Genomic DNA, 27,501 nt, shown 5'->3' on the forward strand with positions numbered 1-27,501 from the left:
TGGTTTTGGGGTCAGCCCGGTTTGGGATCAGCCCGGTTTGGGGTCAGTTCCAGTTTCGGGGTGTTTCCGGCCGTTCTGGGGTGTTTCCGGCGGTTCCGGGGTGTTTCCGGCCGTTCCGGGGTGTTTCCGGCCGTTCCGGGGTGTTTCCGGCAGTTTCGGGGTGTTTCTGGTGGTTTTGGGACCATTCCTGGTTTGGGGTCAGCCCGATTTGGGGGTGTTTCTGGCGTTTCCGGGGTGTTTCCGGCGGTTCCGGGGTGTTTCCAGCGGCTCCGGGGTGTTTCTGGCAGTTTTGGGATCATTCCAGTTTCGGGGTGTTTCCGGCGTTTCCGGGGTGTTTCCGGCGGTTCCGGGGTGTGTCCGGCGTTTCCGGGGTGTGTCCGGCGTTTCCGGGTGTTTCCGGCGCTTTGGGGGTCACTCGGTGCGGCAGCGCACGCCGGCGTCCTCGGCGTGGCCGCAGTTGGTTCGGCCCCAGCCCGAGAAGGGGCAGAGCGGCAGCGACTCCTCGGTGCCGGCGCAGGAGACGTCGTCCATCCAGATCTGCCCCGAGCCTGCGGAGACGCCGCGGGATTCGGGATCCACCGGGACCCCACACGGACACCGCGGGATTCGGGATCCACCGGGATCCCACACAGACACCGCGGGATTCGGGATCCACCGGGATCCCACACGGACACCGCGGGGGTTGGGATCCAATGGGATCCTGAACGGACACTGCGGGATTCGGGATCCACCGGGATCCCACATGGACACCGTGGGATTCGGGATCCACCGGGATCCCACATGGACACCGTGGGATTCGGGATCCACCGGGATCCCACACGAACACCGTGGGATTCGGGATCCACAGGGATCCCACACGGACACCACAGGGTTTGGGATCCGATGGGATCCCACACGAACACCGTGGGGTTTGGGATCCACCGGGATCCTACACGGACACCGCGGGATTCGGGATCCACAGGGATCCTACACGGACACCGCAGGGTTTGGGATCCGATGGGATCCTGAACCGACACCACGGGGTTTGCAATCCCAAACCAACACCGTGGGGCTTGGGATCTGATGGGATCCCACACGGAGACCGCGGGATTCGGGATCCGATGGGATCCTACACGGAGACCGTGGGATTTGGGATCTCATGGGATCCTGAACTGACACCGCGGGGGTCGGGATCCACCGGGAATCCACACGGACACCACGGGATTCCAGATCCCAAACCAACACCACGGGGCTCGGGATCTCATGGGATCCCACACGGACACCGTGGGATTTGGGATCCAATGGGATCCTGAACCGACACCACAGGGCTCAGGATCCCACATGGACACCGCGGGATTCCAGATCCCAAACCGACACCGCGGGATTTGGGATCCCAAACCAACACCGTGGGGCTCGGGATCTGCCAGGATCCCACACGGAGACCGCGGGATTCGGGATCCCAAACCGACACCGCGGGATTCCGGGATCCCAAACAGACACCGCGGGACTCCGGGATCCCACAAGGATGGAATTCCTGGGATCCCACATAGAAACCCACAGAATTCCCGGGATTCCACATGGGCACCACCGAGTTCCAGCATCCCACACGGATGGAATTCCAGGAATCCCAGAGGGCTGAGATCCCTGATCCTGATCCCAATCCCAATCCCAATCCTGATCCCAACCCTGACCCCAATCCCATCCCGACTCCAATCTCAATCCCGATCCCGTTCGTGATCCCAATCCTGATCCTGATCTCGATCCCAATTCCAATTCCAATCCCATCCCAATCCCAATCCTGATCCAAATCCCATCCTGACCCCAACCTCAATCCCAATCCTGTTCCCGATCCTGTTCTCAATCCCTTTCCTGATCCCATTCCCAATTCCATCCCAATCCCATCCCAATCCCAACCCCAATCCCAATCCCATCCTGATTCCATCCCAATCCCATTCCCAATCCCATCCTGTTCCAAATCCCATTCCAATCCCAATCCCATCCCAATCCAAATCCCATCCCAATCCCACCCCAATCCCAATCCTATCTTGTTCCCAATCCAAATCCCACCCCAATCCCAATCCCATCCCATCCCCATCCCGACCCCATTCCCAGCCCCGTTCCTGTCCCCGTTCCCATTCCCGTTCCCGTCCCCTAACCCATTCCCGTTCCCGTTCCCATTCCCGTTCCCTGTCCCGTCCCCGTTCCCTGTCCCATTCCCGTCCCCGTTCCCGTTCCCGTCCCCGCCCCCGTTCCCATTCCCATTCCTGTTCCCTGTCCCCATCCCGATCCCGTCCCCGATCCCGTCCCCGTTCCCGTCCCCGTCCCCGTCCCCGTCCCCGTTCCCGGTGCCGCACCCTGTCCGAAGCGCGCCATGCGGAAGACGGCGGCGGCGCCGCGGAAGCCGAGCGCGCGGCACGCCACGTCGCCGTCGCGGCCGTCCCAGCCGTCGTCGCAGACCGAGCCCCAGCGCCGCTGGTGGAAGATCTCCAGGCGCCCCTCGTGCGGCCCCGAGCCGTTCATGAGCCGCACCGCGCCCTCCCGCGGCACCGCCGCGCCTGCGGACGGACGGGGCGGAGATCCGTGGGAGGACACCCGTGGGGAGGAGATCCATGGGGAGAAAACCCATGGGAGAACATCCGTGGGGAGGAGATCCATGGGGAGAACATCCGTGGGGAGGAGATCCATGGGAGAACATCCATGGGGAGGAGATCCATGGGGAGAAAACCCATGGGGAGAACATCCATGGGGAGGAGATCCATGGGAGAACATCCGTGGGGACATCAGCCATGGGAGAACATCCATGGGAGAACATCCGTGGGGAGGAGATCCATGGGAGAACATCCGTGGGGACATCAGCCATGGGAGAACATCCATGGGAGAACATCCGCGGGGAGGAGATCCATGGGAGAACATCCGTGGGGACATCAGCCGTGGGGAGAACATCCATGGGGAGGACATTTATGGGGAGAAAATGCATGAGGAGAACATCCATGAAGATATCAGCCATGGGGAGAACATCATGGGGGGAACATCATGGGGACAGCAGCCATGGGGAGGACATCCATGGGGAGAACATGCATGAGGAGAACATCCATGAAGATATCAGCCATGGAGAGGACATCATGGGGAGAACATAATGGGGACAGCAGCCATGGGGAGGACATCCATGGGGAGGACATTTATGGGGAGAACATGCATGAGGAGAACATCCATGAAGACATCAGCTGTGGGGAGAACATCCGTGGGGACACCAGCCACGGGGGCATCAGCCATGGGGATATCAGCCATGGGGAGGACATCCATGAAGGGGACATGCATGGGGACAGCAACCGTGGGGACACCAGCCATGGGGAGAACATCCGTGGGGAGGACATGGGCACAGCAGCCATGGGGACACTGGCCATGGAGATGTCAGCCATGGGGATGTCATCCATGGTGACATCCCCAGGGATGGCGACATTCCCGAGGGATGGTGACATCCATGGTGTCATTCCCAAGGGATGGTGACACCATCCATGGCGTCATTCCCAAGGGATGGTGGCACCATCCATGGCGACATTCCCAAGGGATGGTGACATCCATGGCGACATTCCCAAGGGATGGTGACACCATCCATGGCGACATTCCCAAGGGATGGTGACACCATCCATGGCGACATTCCCAAGGGATGGTGACACCATCCATGGCGTCATTCCCAAGGGATGGTGGCACCATCCATGGCGACATTCCCAAGGGATGGTGGCATCCATGGTGACATTCCCGAGGGATGGTGGCACCATCCATGGTGACATTCCCGAGGGATGGTGACATCCATGGTGTCATTCCCAAGGGATGGTGGCACCATCCATGGCGACATTCCCGAGGGATGGTGACACCATCCATGGTGTCATTCCCAAGGGATGGTGACACCATCCATGGTGTCATTCCCAAGGGATGGTGACACCATCCATGGCGACATTCCCAAGGGATGGTGGCACCATCCATGGTGGCATCTCCCAGGGATGCTCCTGGCCCACCCTGGAGCATCTCCCGTGGCTTCTCCATGAGGAAGGAGCACCAGATGAGGCACCCCAGGGAATTCTGGGACATTCCCAGCCTGGAAGGTCCGGCTGTGGTTGGGAATGTCCCCAAGGTGGGATGTCCCTGGAATTCCCTGGGGAATGTCCCCAAGGAGCGACATCCCTGGAATTCCATGGGGAATGTCCCCAGGCTGGGATGTCCCTGGAATTCCATCGGGAATGTCCCCAGGGTGGGATGTCCCTGGAATTCCATCGGGAATGTCCCCAGGGTGGGATGTCCCTGGAATTCCATCGGGAATGTCCCCAGGCTGGGATGTCCCTGGAATTCCATCGGGAATGTCCCCAGGGTGGGATGTCCCTGGAATTCCATGGGGAATGTCCCCAGGGTGGGATGTCCCTGGAATTCCATGGGGAATGTCCCCAAGGTGGGATGTCCCTGGAATTCCCTGGGGAATGTCCCCAGGGTGGGATGTCCCTGGAATTCCCTGGGGAATGTCCCCAGGGTGGGATGTCCCTGGAATTCCCTGGGGAATGTCCCCAGGGTGGGATGTCCCTGGAATTCCCTGGGGAATGTCCCCAAGGTGGGATGTCCCTGGAATTCCATGGGGAATGTCCCCAAGGTGGGATGTCCCTGGAATTCCCTGGGGAATGTCCCCAGGGTGGGATGTCCCTGGAATTCCATGGGGAATGTCCCCAAGGTGGGATGTCCCTGGAATTCCCTGGGGAATGTCCCCAAGGAGCGACATCCCCGGGATGGCGGAAGGCCACCATGGACACCTCGGCCATTCCCGGTCCTTTCCCGTTCCCGCTCTCCCTCCCACCTTCCCCGGCTCCGAGCGGGAGAACCCCGGGATGGTTTTCCCAGCTCCCGATTCCCAAAAAATCCCGCCCGGATCCGGGAACTCACCGGCGCCACCAGCGGCTCCTCCGTCCCCCTTGTCCCCCTTGGGGCCGCGCTCGCCTGCCGGGAGAAACGCCGGAATTGTTGGGATTCCCCATCCCTGCTCCCAAAAAACGGGAGATCCCAAAATCCCTCCGGGAATTCCAGCGGCTCCCGGAATTCCTGAGGGCAGATCCCCTGGAGGGCAGCGAAAACCGGGATTTCGGGGTGAAATTCCTGATTTGGGGGTGGAAAATCCCGTTTGGGGGCAGGGATGGGCATTCCCAAATTCCGGATGAAGCACCGAGCCGGCATCCGTGGAAAAGGGCGATGCCAGGGAGCAGCTGGATAAACATTCCCGCCTGTTTGATATCCCGGGAATGACTCGATATCCTGGGAATGACTCAATATCCTGGGAATCATTCAATAGCCTGGGAATGATTCTGTATCCCGGGAAAGATTTGATATCCCGGGAATGACTCGATATCCTGGGAAAGATTTGATATCCCGAGAATGATTCGATATCCCGGGAATGATTCGATATCCCAAGAATGATTCGATATCCCGGGAAGGATTTGATATCCCGGGAACGATTTGATATCCCGGGAATGATTCGATATCCCAAGAATGATTCGATATCCCGGGAATGATTCAGTATCCCGGGAATGACTCGATATCCCGGGAATGATTCGATATCCCGGGAATGATTCGATATCCCGGGAATGATTCAATATCCCAGGAATGATTCGATATCCCGGGAATGATTCGATATCCCAAGAATGATTCGATATCCCGGGAATGATTTGATATCCCGGGAACGATTTGATATCCCGGGAATGATTCAGTACCCCGGGAATGATTCAATATTCTGGGAATGATTCTGTATCCCAGGAATGATTCTGTATCCTGGGAATCATTCAATATCCCAGGAATGATTCGATATCCCGGGAATGATTCAATATCCCGGGAATGATTCTGTATCCCGGGAATGATTCAGTATCCCGGGAATCATTCAATATCCCGGGAATCATTCAATATCCCAATCCCGATTTAATATCCCGTGAATTCCTTGGCTCTGCCGGAGCCTCCTCCTCCCTCATTCCCGGCTTTTCCAGGCGGGACCGGAGACTTGGATTCGCTGATCCCGGCTTGGCCAAGCCTGGCCCGATCCCAGGGAAAAGCTCCGGGATGCTCCGGCCTCCAGGAACAACAAACAACACCCGAAAATCCGGGAGGAAGGGAAACGTGGGATATGAAAGGATCCCAAAAAACCGGAGCAGGGCAGGAAATTCCGGCCGTGTCCCTGGGAGGCTCCGGGAGAGCGGGATTGATCCCGCGGGTGGTGTGGGATGGGGAAAGGGCCCGGAGCTGATGGGATCCAGATGGGAACGCCGGGAACGGGGCCAGGGATGCGGCTCCGGGAATCGGGAAGGGCTCGGGATGCCGGAGCAGGAGTCGGGATTGGGAAGCGACAATTCTGGGATTCCTCCCCAAAACGGAGAGAGGTTGGGGTGATCCCCGGAAATGGGTTTGTCCTGGAGTGATCCCAAAATTCGGGCAGCAGGAAAAGGGGGATGGCCCCGCTCAGGTGAGGCCCCAGCTGCAGAGCTGCTCCAGCTCCGGGATCCCGACTCCGGAAGGAGAAATTCCAGAGGAGGCCATGGAGATCGGCTGGACTGGGAGAGCCGGGAATGTTCCCCTGGATCGGGGAAGGATCCCGGGAATCCTTGGAGCCGCTTCCCGATCCCCAAGGGGCTCCGGGAGAGCTGGAATTTGGGGAAGGGCTGGAGGGGCAGGAGCCAGGGAATGGAATTCCCAGTGGGAAAGGGGAGCTTGGGATTTTGGGATCTGGGGAAGGAATTCCCGGCTGGGCTGGAATTCCCAGAGAATCCCTGGCAGTGCCCAAGGGTGGATTTGGATCACCCCGGGATCGTGGGATGGGACTGAAGGTCCATGGATCCCATCCCAAACCATTCCGGGATTCTGGGATCACAGACATTTGGAATCCATTCAGCGGGATTTTTATGGAATTTGGGGATGGAAAAAGGAAGGGAGACCCAATCCCAATCGCCTCCAGGTTTCTGCTCCCTACAAATCCCGGCTCTTCCCAACCTGTTTTCCCTTCCTGCCCCCCAGCAGGAATTTTGGGGCACAAAGGGCAGATTTTGGGGTTTTCAATCCTGGGTTCGGCGGCAGCTGGGAATTTCCCATCCCAGGTGTCCCAGGAAATCCCAACTCCCACAGTTTTCCCAGGAGGATGGGAAACCACAGCGAGCCAGGAACGCCCCAGAACACAGCCAGGAGATTATTCCCAAATCCCTGCCGGGTTCCAGGTTCCCAAATCCCTGCCGGATTCCCAAATCCCTGCCGGGTTCCCAAATCCCTGCTGGGTTTCCGGATTCCCAAATCCCTGCCATGTTCCCAAATCCCTGCCGGGTTTCCGGATTCCCAAATCCCTGCCGTGTTCCCAAATCCCTGCCGGGTTTCCGGATTCCCAAATCCCTGCCGTGTTCCCAAATCCCTGCCGTGTTCCTGGATTCCCAAATCCCTGCTGGGTTCCCAAATCCCTGCCGTGTTCCCAAATCCCTGCCAGGTTCCTGGATTCCCAAATCACTGCCGGGTTCCCAAATCCCTGCTGTGTTCCCAAATCCCTGCTGGGTTTCCAGGTTCCCAAATCCCTGCCGGATTCCCAAATCCCTGCCAGGTTCCCAAATCCCTGCCGGGTTCCCAAATCCCTGCTGGGTTCCCAAATCCCTGCCGGGTTCCCAAATCCCTGCCGGGTTCCTGGTTCCCAAATCCCTGCCAGGTTCCCAAATCCCTGCCGGGTTCCCAAATCCCTTCCGGAGCCAGGCGTGGGAGCACATCCCGGGAGGTCCCCACGCAGCCCCACGGAATGGGAGCACATCCCAAATCCACCCGTTCCCCCTGCTGCCGGTGCAGGAACCGTCGGGATTCCCGTTCCTCCAGGAGATCCGGGTGGTTCCTGATCCAGAGGATCCCCGGGTCTCGCTCCCAGGGCTCTGCCCCTCATCCCGGGATATCTCCGGAGCCCGTCCGCTCCTGGATCCCGCCGGGATCCGCGCCCGTACCTTTCGATCCGCGCGGCCCCGCGGGCCCGCGAGGGCCGAGCTCCCCCGGGTCCCCCTTCAATCCGCGCGGGCCGGGCGGTCCCCGCTCCCCGGGAATCCCTGGAATGAGCACCGGGACACACCATCAGCCGCTTCCCGCAGAATTCCGCAATCCCCACGGGCCCGGGAGCTCCGGGAGACTCCAGAGTTCCGGCTCGTCCTTCTCCCGCGCTTCCCTGGGATTCCAGGATGGATTTATCCGGGTGCTAAGGAATTCCTGGGCATTCTTTGGCTGGGATGGAGGGGAACTCGGCTCCAAAGCTGGAGATCAAGGAAGGAAAACCAGGATCCATCCCAAGGAATCGGGATGTGTCCCCCGAGAGCCCCAGGTCTCCGGAATCCATGTTGTCCAAGGGGTTGGATGTTTCCTGGAGAAAGGCGTGGATGGAACCTCTGGGAGGTGGGAACTGGGGCTGGAGTTTGGGAATTCCTTCACAGGGGACACACCCGAACCTTGGAGGTCACCTCCACCCACCTGGACCTGGACCTGGACCTGGATCTGGATCTGGACCTGGACCTGGATCTGGACCTGGATCTGCTCCTGGACCTGGATCTGCTCCTGGACCTGGACCAGGATCTAGATCTGCTCCTAGACCTGGACCTGGATCTGGATCTGGACCTGGATCTTCTCCTGGATCTGGATCTGCTCCTGGACCTAGATCTAAATCTTCTCCTAGACCTAGACCTGGATCTGCATCTGCTCCTGGACCTGGACCTGGACCTGGACCTGGACCTGGACCTGATCCTGGTCCTGCTCCTGGACCTTGACCTGGATCCAGTTGTGGGTCTGATCCTGGGCCTGATCCTGAAACTGGACCTGGATCTGGGTCTACATCTGGACTTGGATCTGGACCTGGATCTGCATCTGCATCCAGTCCTGGACCCCAGGTGGGACCTGGACCTGGATCCAGATGTGGGCCCAGGGTGGAGACGGGATCTGCTGGCACCTGGGGATGATCCCGATCCTGGGGATGATCCCGATCCTGGGGATGATCCCGATCCTGGGGATGATCCTGATCCTGGGGATGATCCTGATCCTGGGAATGATCCCAATCCAGCAGGGACTGATCCCGAGCCTGGGGATGATCCCGAGCCTGGGGATGATTCTGATCCAGCAGGGACTGATCCCAATCCAGTGGGGATTGATCCTGAGCCTGGGGATGATCCCGATCCAGCAGGGACTGATCCGGATCCTGTGGATGATCCTGATCCAGCAGGACTCATCCCGAGCCTGGGGATGATCCCAATCCAGCAGGAACTGATCCCAATCCAGCAGGACTCATCCCGAGCCTGGGGATGATCCCAATCCAGCAGGGACTGATCCCAATCCAGTGGGGATAATCCCGATCCAGCAGGGATTGATCCCAAGCCTGGGGATGATCCCAATCCGGCAGGACTCATCCTGATCCAGCAGGACTCATCCCGAGCCTGGGGATGATCCCGATCCTGGGGATGATCCCAATCCAGCAGGGATTGATCCCGAGCCTGGGGATGATCCTGATCCAGCAGGACTGATCCCGAGCCTGGGGATGATCCCAATCCAGCAGGACTCATCCTGATCCAGCAGGGATTGATCCCAAGCCTGGGGATGATCCCGATCCAGCAGGACTCATCCTGATCCCGCAGGACTCATCCCGAGCCTGGGGATGATCCCGAGCCTGGGGATGATCCCGATCCAGCAGGACTGATCCCGAGCCTGAGCCAGGCTTGGATCCAATATTTTAGTCCTAATTCTCCTTTGGTTTACAAGGAAAATAATCCTCCAGGAGGAATTCCAGCCCCAGCTCCAACGGGGATTATCCCCAGCTCCAGCCTTTCCCTGCTGTGTCCATCCCGAGGAGGGATCAGGACCTGGATTTTGGCAGGGCAGGGGCAAGAGGGGGAATTTTCCATGGAAAAGGGGATTTTCCAGGGATACACCTGAACCTGACCTTCTCAGATCCAAAGGCTCGTGCCTGCATCCCGAAAAGCTCCAGGAAAAAACCTAAAAAATTGTGGCTCTTCCCGCAACTCTTCCTGAAGGTGAACCCTCCCGGGATTGTTTTGTTTTTCTGTTTGAATAAGAAAAAAAAATGAGGGGAAAAAAAGGGAAAACCAAGGAAAAGAGCCAATGTAATTCCGAGGGTTGTTACACCCAAGAAAAACAGCCACGAGTCCGTCAGCGCCAGGAATTGCAGCTGGAGGGAGAAGGAACAGGGGCAGCTGCAGGGGCTGGCCGAGGGAGATCGGATTTCCAGGCTGGCTCTGCCTCGCTGGGCTGGGCCTGGAAAGGAGCGGTCCCAAAATCCCAGGGTTTGAGCCCAAAGCAGCCCCAGCCAGGTCGCGGTGCCTCAGAATCCTTGGAGCACAGGATTCCAGGGATGGAGCTGGAGCTGGGGCTGGGGCTGGATCAAGATCTGGGACTGGGTCTGGATCTGGGTCTGGGACTGGATTAAGTTCTGGGTCTGGGTCTAGATCTGGGTCTGGGTCTGGGTCTGGGTCTGGATCTGGGACTGGGTCTGGGTCTGGATCAAGTTCAGGGTCTGGATCAAGTTCTGGATCTGGGTCTGGATCTGGATCTGGGTCTGGATCTGGGTCTGGATCTGGGTCTGGGTCTGGGTCTGGGTCTGGATCTGGGACTGGGTCTGGGTCTGGATCAAGTTCAGGGTCTGGATCAAGTTCTGGATCTGGGTCTGGATCTGGATCTGGGTCTGGATCTGGGTCTGGATCTGGGTCTGGATCTGGGTCTGGTTCTGGGTCTACTGTGACTGGATCAAGTTCTGGGTCTGGGTCTAGATCTGGGTCTGGGTCTGGGTCTGGGTCTGGATCTGGGTCTGTGACTGGATCAAGTTCAGGGTCTGGGTCTGGGTCTGGGTCTGGATCTGGATCTGGGTCTGGATCAACTTCTGGGTCTGGTTCTGGTTCTGGGTCTGGGTCTGGGTCTGGGTCTGGTTCTGGAGCTGGGTCTGATTCTGGGTCTGTGACGGGATCAAGTTCAGGGTCTGGTTCTGGATCAAGTTCAGGGTCTGGTTCTGGATCTAGGTCTGGGTCTGGTTCTGGAAGTAGATCTGGTTCTGGTTCTGGTTCTGGGTCTAGATCTGTATCTGGGTCTGGGTCTGGAGCTGGATCTGGAGCAGGATCTGGGCCTGGGACTGAATCTGGTTCTGGTTTTGGGTCTTGGTCTGGATCTGGATCTGGGTCTGGATCTGGACCTTGACCTGGATCTGCGTCTGGATCTGAATCAGGATCTGGATCTGCATCTGGGTCTGGATCTGGTTCTGGATCTGGTTCTGAGTCTGGGTCTGGAGCTGGATTTGGAGCAGGATGTGGGCCTGGGCCTGGATCTGGTTCTGGTTTTGGGTCTGGATCTGGTTCTGGCCCTGGGTCTGGATCAGGATCTGGATCTGGGTCTCCATCTGGGTCTGGGATTGGATCTGGACCCACATCTGGGTCTGGGTCTGGACCTTGGCCTGGACCTGCTCCTGGACCTGGATGTGAATCCAAAGCTGGATCTGGTCCTGGCGCTGGCCCTGGAGCTCCATCCCGCGGGATCCCGGCGGATCCCTGCTCCCGGCGGGATGGATCCCGTCACCTCCGCGGGACAAAGCTGTCCCGGGGGATCCTGCCCCACCTCCGTGCCGTTCCCAGCCCCTGGAAGCAGAGCAGCATTCCCAGCTTTCCTTCAAGTCAGGAACAGCTGGAGCCAACCCTCCTCAGGGTGGGAATGTCCTCTGGTGGCTTCCGACGGAATTCCTCCCCAAAACAATGGAATTAAGAAGGGGGGGGTGGGAAAATCGGCATCGCTGACGTCGGAAAAAGAAAATTCTGGAAAAATCTCGGAGCCGAGGCCCTTCTGGTGGGTTCCTGGGATCTGCTGGAGGGATCCAGCAGCAATTCCAGCCCTGGTGCCTTGGAAGGCTCCGTTTGGGAATTCCTGCTCCAGCCTAGCCGGGACACCCTGGAAATCTGGGAATAACAGCCATGGATTTCCTGGAGCCGGGTGGGCCATGACGTTTTTCCCCTCCAGGATGGATGTTCCAGGATCCGGGAGAGCAGATCCATCCTCGTGTCCCTCAGGAGCCGGGACGTGCCAAGGGACGGGTCGGGAATCACCGGGAATCGGGTTTGGATCAGCCGGGTTATTTCAGGATGGGATTTTGGGGGGTTTTGTGGACGCCGGGAATGTTTTCCTTACCTCGGAGCCCGGGCAGGCCGGGAAGGCCGGGCTGTCCCTCCATCCCTTCCGTGCCTCGGTCTCCTTTGGGTCCCGGCGGCCCTGGAAGACAGCGGGAATCACATCCCGGAGCCGGGAACGCGCAGCAGGAGCGGGAGATCCGGGGATCACCAAGAAAGCTGGGACAAATCAGCCGGAGCGGTTTTCCACAATTTTAAATTCCCGGGATTTGTGGATCTTAAATTCCAAACCGGATTCTGCCAACCTGCTCCCAAGTACCAAGAAAATTCACCCGGGAGCTCCACCTTGAGCGCGACTCCGGGAATTTTCCTTTAGACCAAGAGCTGGGACATTCCCAAGGAAATCATTGCAAGAAATCAGGGAAAACACACATTTTGGGAGTGTTCCTACAATCCTGGAATTTTGGGGCATGGAAAGGATTTTAAGGATCATCCAAGGGCAGGGACACTTTCCATTTGTCCAGCTGGGGTGATCCTCTGGGAATTCTGGAGATGATCCTTGAGGAGAGGATTGACAGGAGGATTTTGGTAAAATCCCAGGAATGCGCAGAAGATCCCGATCCCAGTTTTATCCCTCATCCTGCAAAGGGTCAAATCCCAAAAGCTGAAAACAATCGGGAGCCAGCAGAATGGGAAGAAGGAATTGGAAGGGAAAAATAACGGGGCTGAAAAAAATATTCCTGGGATAGAACAGGGCAGGGAGAGGCTGGGAAGGGTCATTCCCGCCCATCCCGGGAAATCCTAAAAGCCGGGAACTCGGGGAGCTGAGCTCCAGGCAGGGCTCCGGGTGCTGGGAAAGGGTCAGGAAGAGCAGGGATGTGTTTTAATGGATCAGGAACTGGGATCTGGGAATGTTCTGTAGGAATCCGTGGGATCCAGAGTGGGATCCAGAGTGGGATCCACAGTGGGATCCGCAGTGGGATCCTGACCAACATCAAGGCTGGGAAACATCCCGGGATGGAGATGGTTTGGGATAGAGAATGGATTCCAGATTCCAAGGATGGACTCCAGATCCTGGGAATGGACCGCAGATCCTGGGATCAATCCCAGATCTTGGGATGGATCCCAGAGCCTTGGGATGGACCCCAGACCCTGGGATGGATCCCAGACCTTTGGGATGGATCCCAGACCCTGGGATGGATCCCAGACCTTTGGGATGGATCCCAGACCCTGGGATGGATCCCAGACCCTCAGGATGGATCCCAGACCCTCAGGATGGATCCCAGACCTTTGGGATGGATCCCAGACTCTCAGGATGGATCCCAGACCCTCAGGATGGATCCCAGACCCTCAGGATGGATCCCAGACCCTGGGATGGACCCCAGACTCTCAGGATGGATCCCAGACCTTTGGAATGGATCCCAGACCCTCAGGATGGATCCCAGACCTTTGGAATGGATCCCAGAGCCTTGGGATGGATCCCAGACCCTGGGATGGATCCCAGACCCTGGGATGGACCCCAGACTCTCAGGATGGATCCCAGACCTTTGGAATGGATCCCAGACCCTCGGGATGGATCCCAGACCCTGGGATGGATCCCAGACCTTTGGGATGGATCCCAGACCCTGGGATGGATCCCAGACCTTTGGGATGGATCCCAGACCCTGGGATGGATCCCAGACCCTCAGGATGGATCCCAGACCCTCAGGATGGATCCCAGACCTTTGGGATGGATCCCAGACTCTCAGGATGGATCCCAGACCCTCAGGATGGATCCCAGACCCTCAGGATGGATCCCAGACCCTGGGATGGATCCCAGACCCTGGGATTGGCACTTCCAGGGATGGGGCAGCTGCAGATTTTCTGGAATGCTCCCGGGGATGGTCCCATCCCAGGAGCAGCTCTTGGAACAGGACACCGGGAGCAGCCGGGCTGGAGGAAATCTGGGAATGGCAGCTGGGAGAGGCTCCCGAGCATTCCCAGCTTTCCCACCCCGCAGCTCCTGGGAAATCCCAGGAAATCCCGGTCCTGTGGCATCCCGGCTCCCCACCCTCCAATCCCAGCAGGATGAGGCCTCTCCTGAGGGATGGGAATGTCCCGTCACCTTTGGGACCTGCTGGGATCCAGCACATCCCACCCAGGGATCCACCGAACGGATCCCGGGAATTCTCCCAAGACCCAAAACTCCTCGGCGTTGTCCTTCCCGAGCTGCGGGAGGTGCTCGGAGCAATCCTCGGGACCTTCCCGAGCTGCCACCGCCCAATTCCAGGATCCGGGATCTGGAGGCCGGGGTAGCCGAGGATTCGGGGAGAAGGAAAAGGGAGGGAGGGAACGGCTCGGCCAAATCCAGCCGGGAACACGACGGACTCACCCGAGGACATCTGGAGCTGGGATGAATCCAGCTGGGCGCGAGGCCCCGGGAATTATCCATGGGATGGGAGGAGAGGGAAGTTTGGGACGCCAGGAATGTGTCAGGGCTGATAAATCCGGCCCTCGGGGAGGGGTTTGTTTTGGGATAACGCGATTCCGGCGCTCCGCGGCGGATCCCACCCTTGGTGACATCATTCCCACGGGTGGGTGAGGAGGGAAAAGCGGGATCCGAGGGGTGGGGAAAATGGGAAATGTCCAAGCAGTGGGGGCAGGGGGATCCCAGAGTCCCAGAAACAGGGATCGGGAGCCAACATCCCCCGGGATGAGGGACAGCATCCCGGGAGCTGCTGGTATTCCAGGGGAAAGGATGGATCTCCTGGAATCCGTCCCCGCCGGCTCAGCAGCTGGAAAAGGGGAACAAGTGCCTTGGCACCAGCCCCGGCCTTGGAATTCCAGCAGGGATTGATCCTGATCCAGCAGGGACTGATCCCAATCCAGCAGGGACTGATCCTGATCCAGTGGGGATGATCCTGATCCAGCAGGAACTGATCCTGATCCAGCAGGGACTGATCCCAATCCAGCAGGAACTGATCCTGATCCAGCAGGGACTGATCCCAATCCAGCAGGGACTGATCCTGATCCAGCAGGGATGATCCCAATCCAGCAGGGACTGATCCTGATCCAGCAGGGACTGATCCCAATCCAGCAGGGACTGATCCTGATCCAGCAGGGATGATCCCAATCCAGCAGGGACTGATCCCAATCCAGTGGGGATGATCCTGATCCAGCAGGAACTGATACGGATCCTGTGGATGATCCTGATCCAGCAGGACTCATCCCGAGCCTGGGGATGATCCCAATCCAGCAGGGACTGATCCCAATCCAGTGGGGATTAATCCCGAGCCTGGGGATGATCCTGATCCAGCAGGAACTGATCCGGATCCTGTGGATGATCCTGATCCAGCAGGGATTGATCCCAAGCCTGGGGATGATCCCGATCCAGCAGGGATTGATCCCAAGCCTGGGGATGATCCCGATCCAGCAGGGATTGATCCCAAGCCTGGGGATGATCCCGATCCAGCAGGGATTGATCCCAAGCCTGGGGATGATCCCGATCCAGCAGGACTCATCCTGATCCAGCAGGACTCATCCCGAGCCTGGGGATGATCCCGAGCCTGGGGATGATCCCGATCCAGCAGGACTGATCCCGAGCCTGAGCCAGGCTTGGATCCAATATTTTAGAATATTGGAATTAGAATTTTAGAATTCCTTGGAATTCCAGCTGGAAGCACCAGGAATGAGCTCCAGCGTCCGCAGGTGCAACAGGTGGGAAATGGGACAGGAGCTGCTCCCAGCCTCCGGCTCCGCCCCGGAGCTCCCACCGGGATCTCCTGAGTTTCTCCATGGGGTTCCCCCTCCCTGGCACAGCGTTCCCAGAGCAGCCGTGGCTGTCCCTGGATCCCTGGAAGTGCCCAAGGCCGGGCTGGACAGGGCTGGGAGCACCCTGGGGTGGTGGAAGGTGTTGGAGTTGGAACAGGAGGGGAGTTAAGGGCCCTTCCCACCCAAACTAATCCGGGATTTGGGAAGAGCTGAGGGTGGGAAAGGTGGAGAAGATGGGATGGGGGGAGTTGGTTTTTCCGGCATCTTGGAGGGAAGCTTGGGATGGATGGGAGCGGATCTGGAACCTTCCCGACCGGAGAGACCTGGAGGGGCTGGAGCGTGTCCAGGGAAGGGAACGGAGCCCCAGGAGGGGCTGGGGGAGCTGGGAAGGGGCTGGAGAGTTCCTGAGGGAGCTGGGAAGGGGCTGGAGAGTTCCTGAGGAGCTGGGAAGGGAATGGAGAGTTCCTGAGGAGCTGGGAAGGGAATGGAGAGTTCCTGAGGAGCTGGGAAGGGAATGGAGAGTTCCTGAGGAGCTGGGAAGGGGCTGGAGAGTTCCTGAGGGAGCTGGGAAGGGAATGGAGAGTTCCTGAGGGAGCTGGGAAGGGAATGGAGAGTTCCTGAGGAGCTGGGAAGGGAATGGAGAGTTCCTGAGGGAGCTGGGAAGGGGCTGGAGAGTTCCTGAGGGAGCTGGGAAGGGAATGGAGAGTTCCTGAGGGAGCTGGGAAGGGGCTCAGCCTGGAGCAAAGGAGGCTCGGGGGGACCTTTTCCCTCTCCACAACTCCATGAAAAGTTGGATCCAGGTGGGAGTCAGGATCTGCTCCTGAGAACCAGGAACAGGATGAGGAAACAGCCTCTGGCTGGGCCAGGGAAGGTTTAGTTGGATATTGGGAACAATTCCTTCCTGGAAAGGGCTGGGAAGGATTGGAACAGGCCCCGGGCGGTTTGGAGTCCCCATCCCTGGCGGGATTAAAATCCACGTGGATTTGGGAGGACACTGACCAGTGACCGCAACCAGCGGGAATGCACGACCCTGGAGATCTTCTCCAACCTCAACAACTCCACAATCCTCCAACCCCTGACGCACCGAGCCCCGCACAGACCCATCCCACAGGAGCACCCATCCCACCATCCCCATCCCAGCCCGCTGCCGGCGCTCACCGCGGACGACGGAGAGGTTCCGGAGCGCCGCGGAATGCTCCCAGTCCTTCAGGCGCAGCTCCTCGGTGACGTTGTTGAGCAGGGCCAGCTCCAGCCTCAGCTGCCGCTCCGTGGCCGCCTGCCGCGCCCGCAGCCGCCGCCCGTCCGCGCTGGCGTCGCCCAGGAGCTCCCGCAGGTCCCGCAGCCGGGAATTCTGCAGGAGGACGTCGTAGGAGAGGCTGCGGTTCATGGAATCCGCGGCCACGGCCAACGCCGCCACCTGCTCGCCCAGGGCGTCCAGCCGCCCGCCCAGGTGGCCCAGGAGGTGCTGGTGGTGCTCCAGGAGCAGCCGGCTGCTGTTGGCGTCCACGGAGAGCCGCGACAGCTCCAGCCGGGCCGCCTCGCCCTGCTGGGCCAGCGAGTCGCGCAGCCGGGCCACCGACCGCTCCGCCCGGCCGGCCTGGCCCTGGAGGTCCCACAGGAGCTCCTCCAGCCGGCGGAGCGAGCCGCCCAGCAGCGACAGCGAGTCCGAGTGGTTCTGCAGGAGGTCCTGCAGCCTCCAGATGTGCTCCAGGAGGTCCCCCTGGGGCGGCGCGTGCAGCAGCTGCAGGTCCCGGAAGGTCTCGTTGAGCCGCTGGACGTTCCCCAGCAGAACCTGGAGGTCCTCGCGGTTCTCCTGGGGCCGGGACGCTGCGGAGGAGGAGAGCGGCGGGAGGTCAGGAGGAACCCTTGGGTGCCGGCTCCTCCCGAGGACGTTCCCGGTTCCTCGGGGCCTGCGGGTGGAATCTCCAGCCCCGAAGGTTCCTCCCGCCGGCCCCTCCTGGGATCCAAGGCTGGAGGAGGAGGTTGGGAGGTGGAGAAGGGCTGGAGGGTCCTGGGATGGTTTGGCTGGGAAGGAACCGCAAAGCTCATCCCGCTCCACCCGGACAGGGACACTTCCCATGATCCCAGCCTGCTCCAAGCCCATCCCAACTTTCCTTGGGCACTGCCAGGGATTCTCTGGGAATTCCAGCCCAGCCGGGAATTCCTTCCCCAGATCCCAAAATCCCAAGCTCCCCTTTCCCACTGGGAATTCCATTCCCTGGCTCCTGCCCCTCCAGCCCTTCCCCAAATTCCAGCTCTCCCGGAGCCCCTTGGGGATCGGGAAGCGGCTCCAAGGATTCCCTGGAGCTCAGGGTTTTCCTTCGATCCCTTGGAGCTGCATCCCATGGGATTTGCCTGCTGGGAACCTCAGCCCGGAGCCACCCCGGCAGCTCCAGAGGATCCTGGAATGGTTTGGGTGGGAAGGGACCTTCCATCCCATCCCATCCCATCCCATCCCATCCCATCCCACCCCATCCCATCCCACCCCATCCCATCCCATCCCATCCCATCCCATCCCATCCCATCCCATCCCATCCCATCCCATCCCATCCCACCCCATCCCATCCCATCCCATCCCATCCCATCCCATCCCATCCCACCCCATCCCATCCCATCCCATCCCATCCCACCCCACCCCATCCCATTATCCCATCCCACCCCATCCCTTCCCATCCCATCCCATCCCATCCCATCCCATCCCATCCCATCCCATCCCATCCCATCCCATCCCACCCCATCCCATCCCATCCCATCCATCCCATCCCCGACACCTCGCCCTGTCCCTCCAAGCCCTGTCCAAGCTGGAATCAGCTTCTTGCAGGAATTTTTCCAATCCCTGTTCCCAAATCCCACGGTTTGTCCCGGAATTCTGGCTGGGATTCTCCTGCTGGGACAGGGCGAGGTTCGGTTCTCTCTGCCCATCCCAGTTTGGCCCCGGCATTCCCGGGAAGGATCTGAGGGATTGGCAGGGGGGGCTCAGCTGGAACAGATCCCAGGGGAAGGATGGAAAACTACAGGGAGAAACATTCCCTGGAGAAAACTCTGGGATTTTTGGGATTTTGTTGTTACTCATGAATCACCAGAGAGAACAGTCCCGAGTTTTTCCAGGGAATGTTGAGGGTGGAATGAGGAACAATTCCCTCCTGGAAAAGGTCGTGCAGGGGTGGAGTCCCTGTTCCCGTAGGGATTTAAATCCGTGTGGGTGTGGCACTGGGGACACTGGCTGAACTCCACGGGGTCCAAAGGGTTTTCCAACCTCAACAATTCCACGATTCCATGAAAAAGTTGGAGATGGGAGTCCCAGCTGCAGCCTCAGAGGGTTTTTAGTGGATTGGGGGGGACCAGGGGTAGGGATTCAGGGAATGTGAATTCCCAGGGGCCACTGAACCGCCTGAATTCCCTGTGGGAAACTCCAGCTCCGGGGGCAAAACGTCCCATTCCCGCTGCTCCGGGGCATTTCCTTGGATTTGTGGCGCTGACCCTTTTCCCAACCTCTTTTCCAAGGAAGATCACATGCCCTAGCTGGATTCCAAAAAATTCCCGGCCAAAAACCCACTCCAAAACATTCCAGGACCGTTTGGCCGGGGCTTGGAGCAGCCTGGGATAGTGGGAAGCATCCCTGTGGAATCTGAGACCCTTCCCACCGGAACCATTCCATGATTCCCTGCATCTTTCCAAGCCCCTTCCCCTCGGGCGGGAGAGAAATTCCCGGCTCCGTGTCTGCCTCCGGGAGCCCGGGAAGGGATTTTCCATGGGAAATCCGATCCCTCCGGCATGCAAGGTGTCCATGAACATTCCCGGTTTTCCCAGGGCGAGCTGGGGCTGCCTCCCTGTGGTTCTCCTTTATCCCACCCCATCCCGGTGGTTTTCCAGCCGGGATAAACCCTCTGCATGTCCCCAGCTCCAAATCCCGGCACTCGGCCGCTTCCAAATCCCGAGGCTCGGCATAAAATCCCAAACTTCCAGAAAACCACGGCGACCTTTTCCCTCTTCCCTCTGCTCCCCTTTTCCAAGATTCCGGGCGACAAGCCGGGAGTGAGGTGCTTCTCCCGGGGTTTTCCTGGAGCTGGGAATTGGGGAACTGGGAGATTCCCGGCGCCAGAGGTGGTTGTTGTTGTTATTCCTGGCCCGGAGCTTTTCCTGGATCCGCGACATCCCCGGCTCCGGGATCCTCCGGCCAACAACAACAACAACATCCAAACAACATCGGAGAGGCCCCAGAATTCCAGGAAAATCTTATCCGGCCGTTCCCAGCCCTCGGAGAGCAGCTGGGGGGAATTTGGGGATGGAAAAGAGTGGGATTCGCATCCCTTCCTGCCGCGGATAACGGGATAAACTCCGGGAAGGACGGGCGGATCCATGGAAGCGGCGATTCCAGCCCATCAAGGAGATCCCAGGACTGGGGGCTACAGCTGGAATTTTTGGGATTACTTCAAATTCTTTGGGGTTTTTTATGGGTTTTGCGGTTGTTTTTTCTTTTTTTTTTTAATTATTTGGCTTTTTTATAGAGTTGGGGTTTTTTTTGGGATTTTTTTCAAAATTTTGTAGGTTTTTCAATGGGGTTTGGGATTGTTTTGGATTTTTTTAAATTATTTGACTTTTTAACAGGTTTTTTGTGATTTTTTCAATTTTTTGGGATTTTTAAAGGATTTTTTTGATTTTTTTTAATTCTTTGATTTTTTTAATGAGTTTCTGGTGTTTTTGAGGGATTTTTTTCAAATTTTGGGGGGATTTTTAAATCTTTTCTTAATTCTTTGACTTTTTTATGGGGTTTTGAGCTTTTTTCAAATTCTGGGGGATTTTCAATTTTTTTGGGGAGTATTTATTTTTTTTTAGATTCTTTGGGTTTTTTTATGAGTTTTGGGAGGTTTTTTTTGGTGCTTGGTTTTTTTTGTTCTTTTTTTGTTGTTTCTTATTTTTTTTTTCTTTTTCCTGCTGGATCCCAATTTTCCCCTCCCCGCACGAACCCGGAAAACCCTCCCGGGCAGGGATTCCAAGGCCGTGGAATCTCCTGGGAGCATCCCGGGAAGAGGCGGGCCAGCCTCACCTGCCAGGATGAAGATTCCCACCAGGATGAGGAGCGCCAGGAGGTAAAGTCCCACCACGGAATATCTCAGCGCCGCCACGGAGCCCATCCGGCCGCAGCATCCCGAGGGTCCCGTCCTCCGGCCGGGATCTGCGGGACGGAGCGGGACACGGCGTCACGGGAATGCCGCGGGAAGGGCTGGGATCATCCCCGGGGAGGAACAAGGGGCTCCGCCCTTGGAAGAGTCCAAGGAAAGGTTGGGTGGCATTGGAGAAACCTGGGATAGCGGGAGGAGTTGGGAATTCTGGGATCGAGGATGCTCAGGATCCATCCCGAGGGATTTTATGGAATTCGGGGATGGAAAAGGGAAGGGAGACACTTCCCAGAGTCCCGAATTCCCAGTGAAACCCCTGGATCCCGAAATTCCTTCTCCAGGAGGAATCGGGATGGGGATGGATCCAATGCCAGGCTGGGAGAGCCGGGAATGTTCCCCTGGATTGGGGAAGGATCCAGGGAATCCTTGGAGCCTTTTCCAGAGGGAAAGGAGAGCTGGAATTTGGGGAAGGGCTGGAGGGGCAGGAGCCAGGGAATGGAATTCCCAGTGGGAAAGGGGAGCTTGGGATTGTGGGATCTTGGGCAGGAATTCCCGGCTGGGCTGGAATTCCCAGAGGATCCCTGGAAATGCCCAAGGAAAGGTGGGATGGGCTTGGATCACCCTGGGATGGTGGGAAGTGTCCCTGCCCATGGAATGGGAAGAGTTTGAAGGTCTCTTCCCACCCAAAGTTCCCTGCTGGATCCGGGCAGGATTTCTGGGATTTTTGGGATCAGTTTTCCCAGCACTCCCATTCCAGCCCCAGCAGCACCGCCCGGGTTCGCCCTGCCCCAATCCGAGCTTCCCCAAGGAGACACCAATGGAAGATGGAGGACAAGGCCGGAATTCCCACCTGGAGCCTCCATCCGGGTGTTTTGTGCTCCTCGGAGCTCCAAGGCTCCGACCCAGAGCCCCTCATCCCACAGGACCCCAAATCCAAACCTCCCGGATGGACACAGCGCTGATCCACGGCCGGATCCAGCCCGGCCCATTCCCGCTGGGATTTGGGATCCCATTCCCACTGGGATTTGGGATCCCATTCCCACTGGGCTTTGGGATCCCATTCCCGCTGGGATTTGGGATCCCATTCCCGCTGGGATTTGGGATCCCATTCCCACTGGGATTTGGGATCCCATTCCCACTGGGCTTTGGGATCCCATCCCAAGGCAATTCCCAGCTCCAGCCTGGAGAATTCCTGCTGGGATTTGGGATCTCAACCCTGCTGGGATTTGGGATCCCATTCCCACTGAGATTTGGGATCCCATCCTGTGGCAATTCCCAACTCCAGCCCGGCCCATTCCCACTGGAATTTGGGCTCCCATTCCATGGCAATTCCCAGCTCCAGCCTGGCCCATTCCCACTGGAATTTGGGCTCCCATTCCATGGCAATTCCCAGCTCCAGCCTGGCCCATTCCCACTGGAATTTGGGATCCCATCCCAAGGCAATTCCCAGCTCCAGCCCGGCCCATTCCCACTGGGATTTGGGATCCCATTCCCACTGGGATTTGGGATCCCATCCGAGGCAATTCCCAGCTCCAGCCTGGAGAATTCCTGCTGGGATTTGGGATCTCATTCCCACTGGGACTTGAGATCCCATCCAAGGCAATTCCCAGTTCCAGCCTGGCCCATTCCCACTGGGATTTGGGGTCCCATTCCCTGCTGGGATTTGGGATTCCATCCCTGCTGGGATTTGGGATCCCATCCCAAGGCAATTCCCAACTCCATCCCAGCCCATTCTTGCTGGGATTTGGGATCCCATCCTATGGCAATTCCCAGCTCCAGCCTGGCCCATTCCTGCTGGGACTTGGGATTCCATTCCCACTGAGATTTGGGATTCCATCCCTGCTGGGATTTGGGATTCCATCCCAAGGCAATTCCCAGCTCCAGCTTGGCCCATTCCCACTGGGATTTGGGATCCCTTCCCTGCTGGGATTTGGGATCCCATCCCGTGGCAATTCCCAGCTCCAGCCTGGCCCATTCCTGCTGGGACTTGGGATTCCATTCCCATTGGGATTTGGGATTCCATCCCTGCTGGGATTTGGGATTCCATCCCAAGGCAATTCCCAGCTCCAGCTTGGCCCATTCCCACTGGGATTTGGGATCCCTTCCCTGCTGGGATTTGGGATCCCATCCCGTGGCAATTCCCAGCTCCAGCCTGGCCCATTCCTGCTGGGACTTGGGATTCCATTCCCATTGGGATTTGGGATTCCATCCCTGCTGGGATTTGGGATCCCATCCCAAGGCAATTCCCAGCTCCAGCCTGGCCCATTCCTGCTGGGACTTGGGATTCCATTCCCATTGGGATTTGGGATCCCTTCCCTGCTGGGATTTGGGATCCCATCCCAAGGCAATTCCCAGCCTGGCCCGTTCCTGCTGGGAATGCCCAGCTGGGACCTCGCCCCATCCCAGTGGGATCTCGCTGCTCCCTGGGATTCCGGCGATGGAACCCACGGATGGGGAGACCCCAGAATTCCAGGGACCCTTCCCCCTGTCCTTCCCGAGCTCCAGCGCTGTCCATCCCGGGAAAACGGGGACGGCTGGAAAAGCCTCCAGCCGGGAAAGGGTCACGGTGGGCGGATCCCGAAACTCAGCCCGGCTTTGGAAGCTCCGGGACGGATCCAGGGAACGATCCCCAGGGAAGGCGGCTCAGGCGGGATCCGGGATGCTCCAGCTGGATCTCATCCCCCGCTCCCCGCCCGGGATTCCTGGAGCCGCGGGGTGAGGAGGGCGCCGAGGTTTTCCCGACCTTTCCCACTTCCAGCGGCTCCCGGGGCGCCCCGATCCGCCCGCTCCCATTCCCGGCCCTTGGAAGCGCGGCCGGGATCCAAGGGAAAGCGAACATTTCCTGCCCCTGCCCAGGCTCCAGGGAGCGGGAGGAGGAGAACAACCGGGATTCCGGGATTTGGGGTCCCCGAAACCCTGGGAAGTTCCAGGGATGTTGATTCCTGGCCCAGCAGAAGGTTTGGATCGCGCTCCCGATGGGTCCTCGCCCTTCCCGGTGGGAATTTTCCAGGAATTCGGGCAGATCCGGGTGGTCCCACCCTCAGGGATGGCTTCGCTCCGGCCCCATCCCAGAAATCCCGCTCCAGAGACCTCTCCCTGGGATGAGCCCCGAGAATTCCAAGCGGAATTCCGTCAAAATCCCGGAGCCAGGGAGGCACCTCCAGCCTTTCCCAGGGCCAGGGGTTTGTTGGGAATTCTGGGATCGGTCCCGGGGGGCTACGGCTCTTCCCTCCCGGCTTTTCCAGCTGAAGGGATGGGAACAGCAGGATCGGGAAGCTGGGAAGGGGCAGGAGCAGGGACATCAGCTTTTGGGATTGGGATCAATACTCGGGGATTTCCTGGATGGGGAATTCTCCCTCCGGATCCAAAGCTGTCCTTACCCCCACAGCTCCCCCTGGAATCAGCTCCATGAGCCCCTTGGAGCATTCCCAGGTGGAATTTATCCGGAGCTGGATGTTCCCAGCTCAGCCAGATCTTCCCCGCTCTCCCAGCCGGGAATTCCTGCCCAAGATCCCAAAATCCCAAGCTGCCCTTTCCCACTGGGAATTCCATTCCCTGGCTCCTGCCCCTCCAGCCCTTCCCCAAATTCCAGCTCTCCGGGAGCCCCTTGGGGATCGGGAAGCGGCTCCAAGGATTCCCTGGATCCTTCCCTGATCCAGGAGAACATTCCCGGCTCTCCCAGCCTGGGATTGGATCCATCCTGATTCCTCCTGGAGAAGGAATTTTGGGATCCAGTGGCTTCACTGGGAATTCAGGACTCCAGGAAGGGTCTCCCTTCCCTTTTCCATCCCCAAATTCCATAAAAATCCCTCGAGATGGATCCAGAGGTGGATCCAGAGGCAGATCCAGGGGTGGATCCAGGGGTGGATGCACGGGTAGATCCCCAGGTGGATCCCGAGGCGGATCCGCCCTCACCGTCCTCGCAGAGGTTCATCTTGGAGAGGCTCCGTCGCTCCAAGGGCTCCTCCAGGACGGATCCGTTCTCCCACTCCGAGAAGGTGTGGAGATCCACGGCCTTGCTCTCCATCCCGCTGGAGAAAAATGGGAATGTCCCACGGAGCTGGGCCTTGGGACATCCCCGTCCCCATCCCAGCCCCAGTCCCAATCCCAGTCCCAATCCCAGTCCCAATCCCAGTCCCAATCCCAGTCCCCATCCCAGCCCCAGTCCCAATCCCAGTCCCAATCCCAGTCCCCATCCCAGTCCCAATCCCAGTCCCAATCCCCGTCCCATTCCCAATCCCAGACCCAGTTCCAGTCGCAATCCCGGTCTCAATCCCAGTCCCAATCCCCGTCCCATTCCCAACCCCAGACCCAATCCCATTCCCAATCCCAGTCCCAATCCCAGTCCCAATCCCATTCCCAATCCCAGTCCCAATCCCAGTCCCAATCCCAGTCCCAATCCCAGTCTCTATCCCAGTCCCAATCCCCGTCCCATTCCCATTCCCGACCCAATCCCATTCCCAATCCCAGTCCCGATCCCAATCCCAGTTCCAGTCCCAATCCCAGTCCCAATCCAGCATCGGGATGGGGCAGGTGAGCGCCCACCCACAGCTCCCGGATCCCAAAATCAGCGGGACATGGAGCTGGAGAGGAGAGCACGGAGCTGCTCCAGAGAGCCGGGAATGTTCCCCTGGATCGGGGAAGGATCCAGGGAATCCTTGGAGCCGCTTCCCGATCCCCAAGGGGCTCCAGGAGAACTGGAATTTGGGGAAGGGTTGGAGGGGCAGGAGCCAGGGAATGGAATTCCCAGTGGGAAAGGGGAGCTTGGGATTGTGGGATCTTGGGAAGGAATTCCCGGCTGGGCTGGAATTCCCAGAGAATCCCAGGGAGTGTCCAAGGGTGGATTTGGATCACCCCGGGATCGTCGAGCTGATCCCTGGGATGGGGGCAGGAGCATCCCTGTGGAAATGGGATGCAGAGATTGTCCCGGGACAGGGGATCCGGGACAGGAACCAGGATGGAACTGGGACAGGGAGAACCGGGACAGGGAGAACCGGGATAGGAACCGGGACAGGGAGAACCGGGATAGGAACCGGGATAGGAACTGGGATAGGAACTGGGACAGGGAGAACCGGGATAGGAACCGGGATAGGAACCGGGATAGGAACCGGGACAGGGAGAACCGGGACAGGGAGAACCGGGATAGGAACCGGGACAGGGAGAACTGGGACAGGAAGAACTGGGACAGGGAGAACCGGGACAGGGAGAACCGGGATAAGAACCAGGATAGGAACTGGGACAGGAACCGGGACAGGGAGAACTGGGATGGGAACTGGGATAGGAACTGGGATAGGAACTGGGACAGGAACCAGGACCACCAGGACAGGGGGAACTGGGACAGAGGGATTTGGGACAGGAGCATCCCGGGAGAACCGGGACTCAGGAATTCGGGGAGAACCGGGACACAGGAATTCAGGACTGGAGCATCCCGGGAGAACCGGGACACAGGAATTCGGGGAGAACCGGGACACAGGAATTCAGGACTGGAGCATCCCGGGAGAACCGGGACACAGGAATTCGGGGAGAACCGGGACACAGGAATTCGGGGAGAACCGGGACACAGGAATTCGGGACAGGGGCATCCCGGGAGAACCGGGACACAGGAATTCGGGACTGGAGCATCCTGGGAGAACCGGGACACAGGAATTTGGGACTGGAGCATCCCAGGAGAAACGGGACACAGGAATTTGGGGAGAACCGGGACACAGGAATTAAGGACAGGAGCATCCCGGGAGAACGGGGACACAGGAATTCGGGGAGAACTGGGACACAGGAATTTGGGGAGAACCGGGACACAGGAATTCGGTGCTGGAGCATCCCGGGAGAACGGGGACAGAGGGATTCCCCCGGGAGACCCGGAGCATCTCCCTCTCCGCCGCCGCCGGCTCTCGGGGCTCCCGCAGCCCGCTCCCCTCCCGGCGCTCCGTGTCCCCCCGCCCCGTTCCCCGCTCACCCGCGGGAATTCCCGAGCCTCCCGTGGCCTCTTCCCGGGGTTCCCTCAGTCCCGGGGCTGCGCCCCGCCGGTGCCGGCCGGTACCGGGGGCTCAGGACGGCGAGGAGCCCCCCGGGGCCGCGGCGGGGCCCGGCAGCCGCCCATGGGTGCGGGGTCCCGGGCTGTGAGCGGGGCCCGCCCGGGCCGGAGCCTTTCGTACGCGGGAGCGGAGCGGGGCCGGGCTCCCCGCCGCCCCGCCGCCCACCGGGGCCGCCCCCGCCGCCCCGAGCCCGCCCCGGGCCGGGAGAGGGGCAGGGGAGGAGGGAACCGGGAATGGAGCGTGCTCCGGGAAAACGGGGCTGGGAGCGTCCCGGTGGGACGGGACAGGCGGAACTGGGACAGGGGGAACCGGGAATGGAGCGGGCTCCGGGAACAACGGGGCTGGGAATGTCCCGGTGGGACGGGACAGGGGGAACCGGGACAGGAGAATCTCCGGTGGTACCGGGATAGGAGGAACCGGGAATGAAGCGTGCTCCGGGAAAACGGGGCTGGGAGCGTCCCGGTGGGACGGGACAGGCTC

The 27,501-nt window shown here is 59.2% G+C and overlaps 1 protein-coding gene across 1 annotated transcript; it reads right to left on the bottom strand.

Moving 5' to 3' along the window:
* On the bottom strand, positions 1–27,097 carry SCARA5 (scavenger receptor class A member 5). The gene is made up of 9 exons (XM_085574262.1): positions 26,943–27,097; positions 24,905–25,020; positions 20,917–21,045; positions 17,028–17,696; positions 12,181–12,261; positions 7,968–8,066; positions 4,906–4,959; positions 2,334–2,534; positions 1–548 (listed from the first exon to the last, which is right to left on the bottom strand). The coding sequence occupies exons 2-9, from the start codon at positions 25,014–25,016 to the stop codon at positions 412–414; spliced, it is 1,482 nt and encodes a 493-aa protein (XP_085430388.1). The 5' UTR covers positions 25,017–25,020; positions 26,943–27,097; the 3' UTR covers positions 1–411.
* Positions 27,098–27,501: the final 404 nt, after the last annotated feature.

This window comes from Lonchura striata, chromosome 3 (assembly GCF_050655825.1).
Source record: "Lonchura striata isolate lonStrDom1 chromosome 3, ASM5065582v1, whole genome shotgun sequence".
Taxonomy (NCBI): Eukaryota; Metazoa; Chordata; class Aves; order Passeriformes; family Estrildidae; genus Lonchura; species Lonchura striata.

Bases quoted from the DNA above. Each gene is read 5' to 3' on its own strand.
- SCARA5 (XM_085574262.1), bottom strand. From the start codon at position 25,016: ATGGAGAGCAAGGCCGTGGATCTCCACACCTTCTCGGAGTGGGAGAAC. The intron at 12,262-17,027 runs GTGAGCGCCGGC...GCTGTCTTCCAG, and splicing joins GAACCTCTCCGTCGTCCGCG to GGCCGCCGGGACCCAAAGGA. The intron at 549-2,333 runs GTGCGGCACCGG...GCGTCTCCGCAG, and splicing joins CATGGCGCGCTTCGGACAGG to GCTCGGGGCAGATCTGGATG.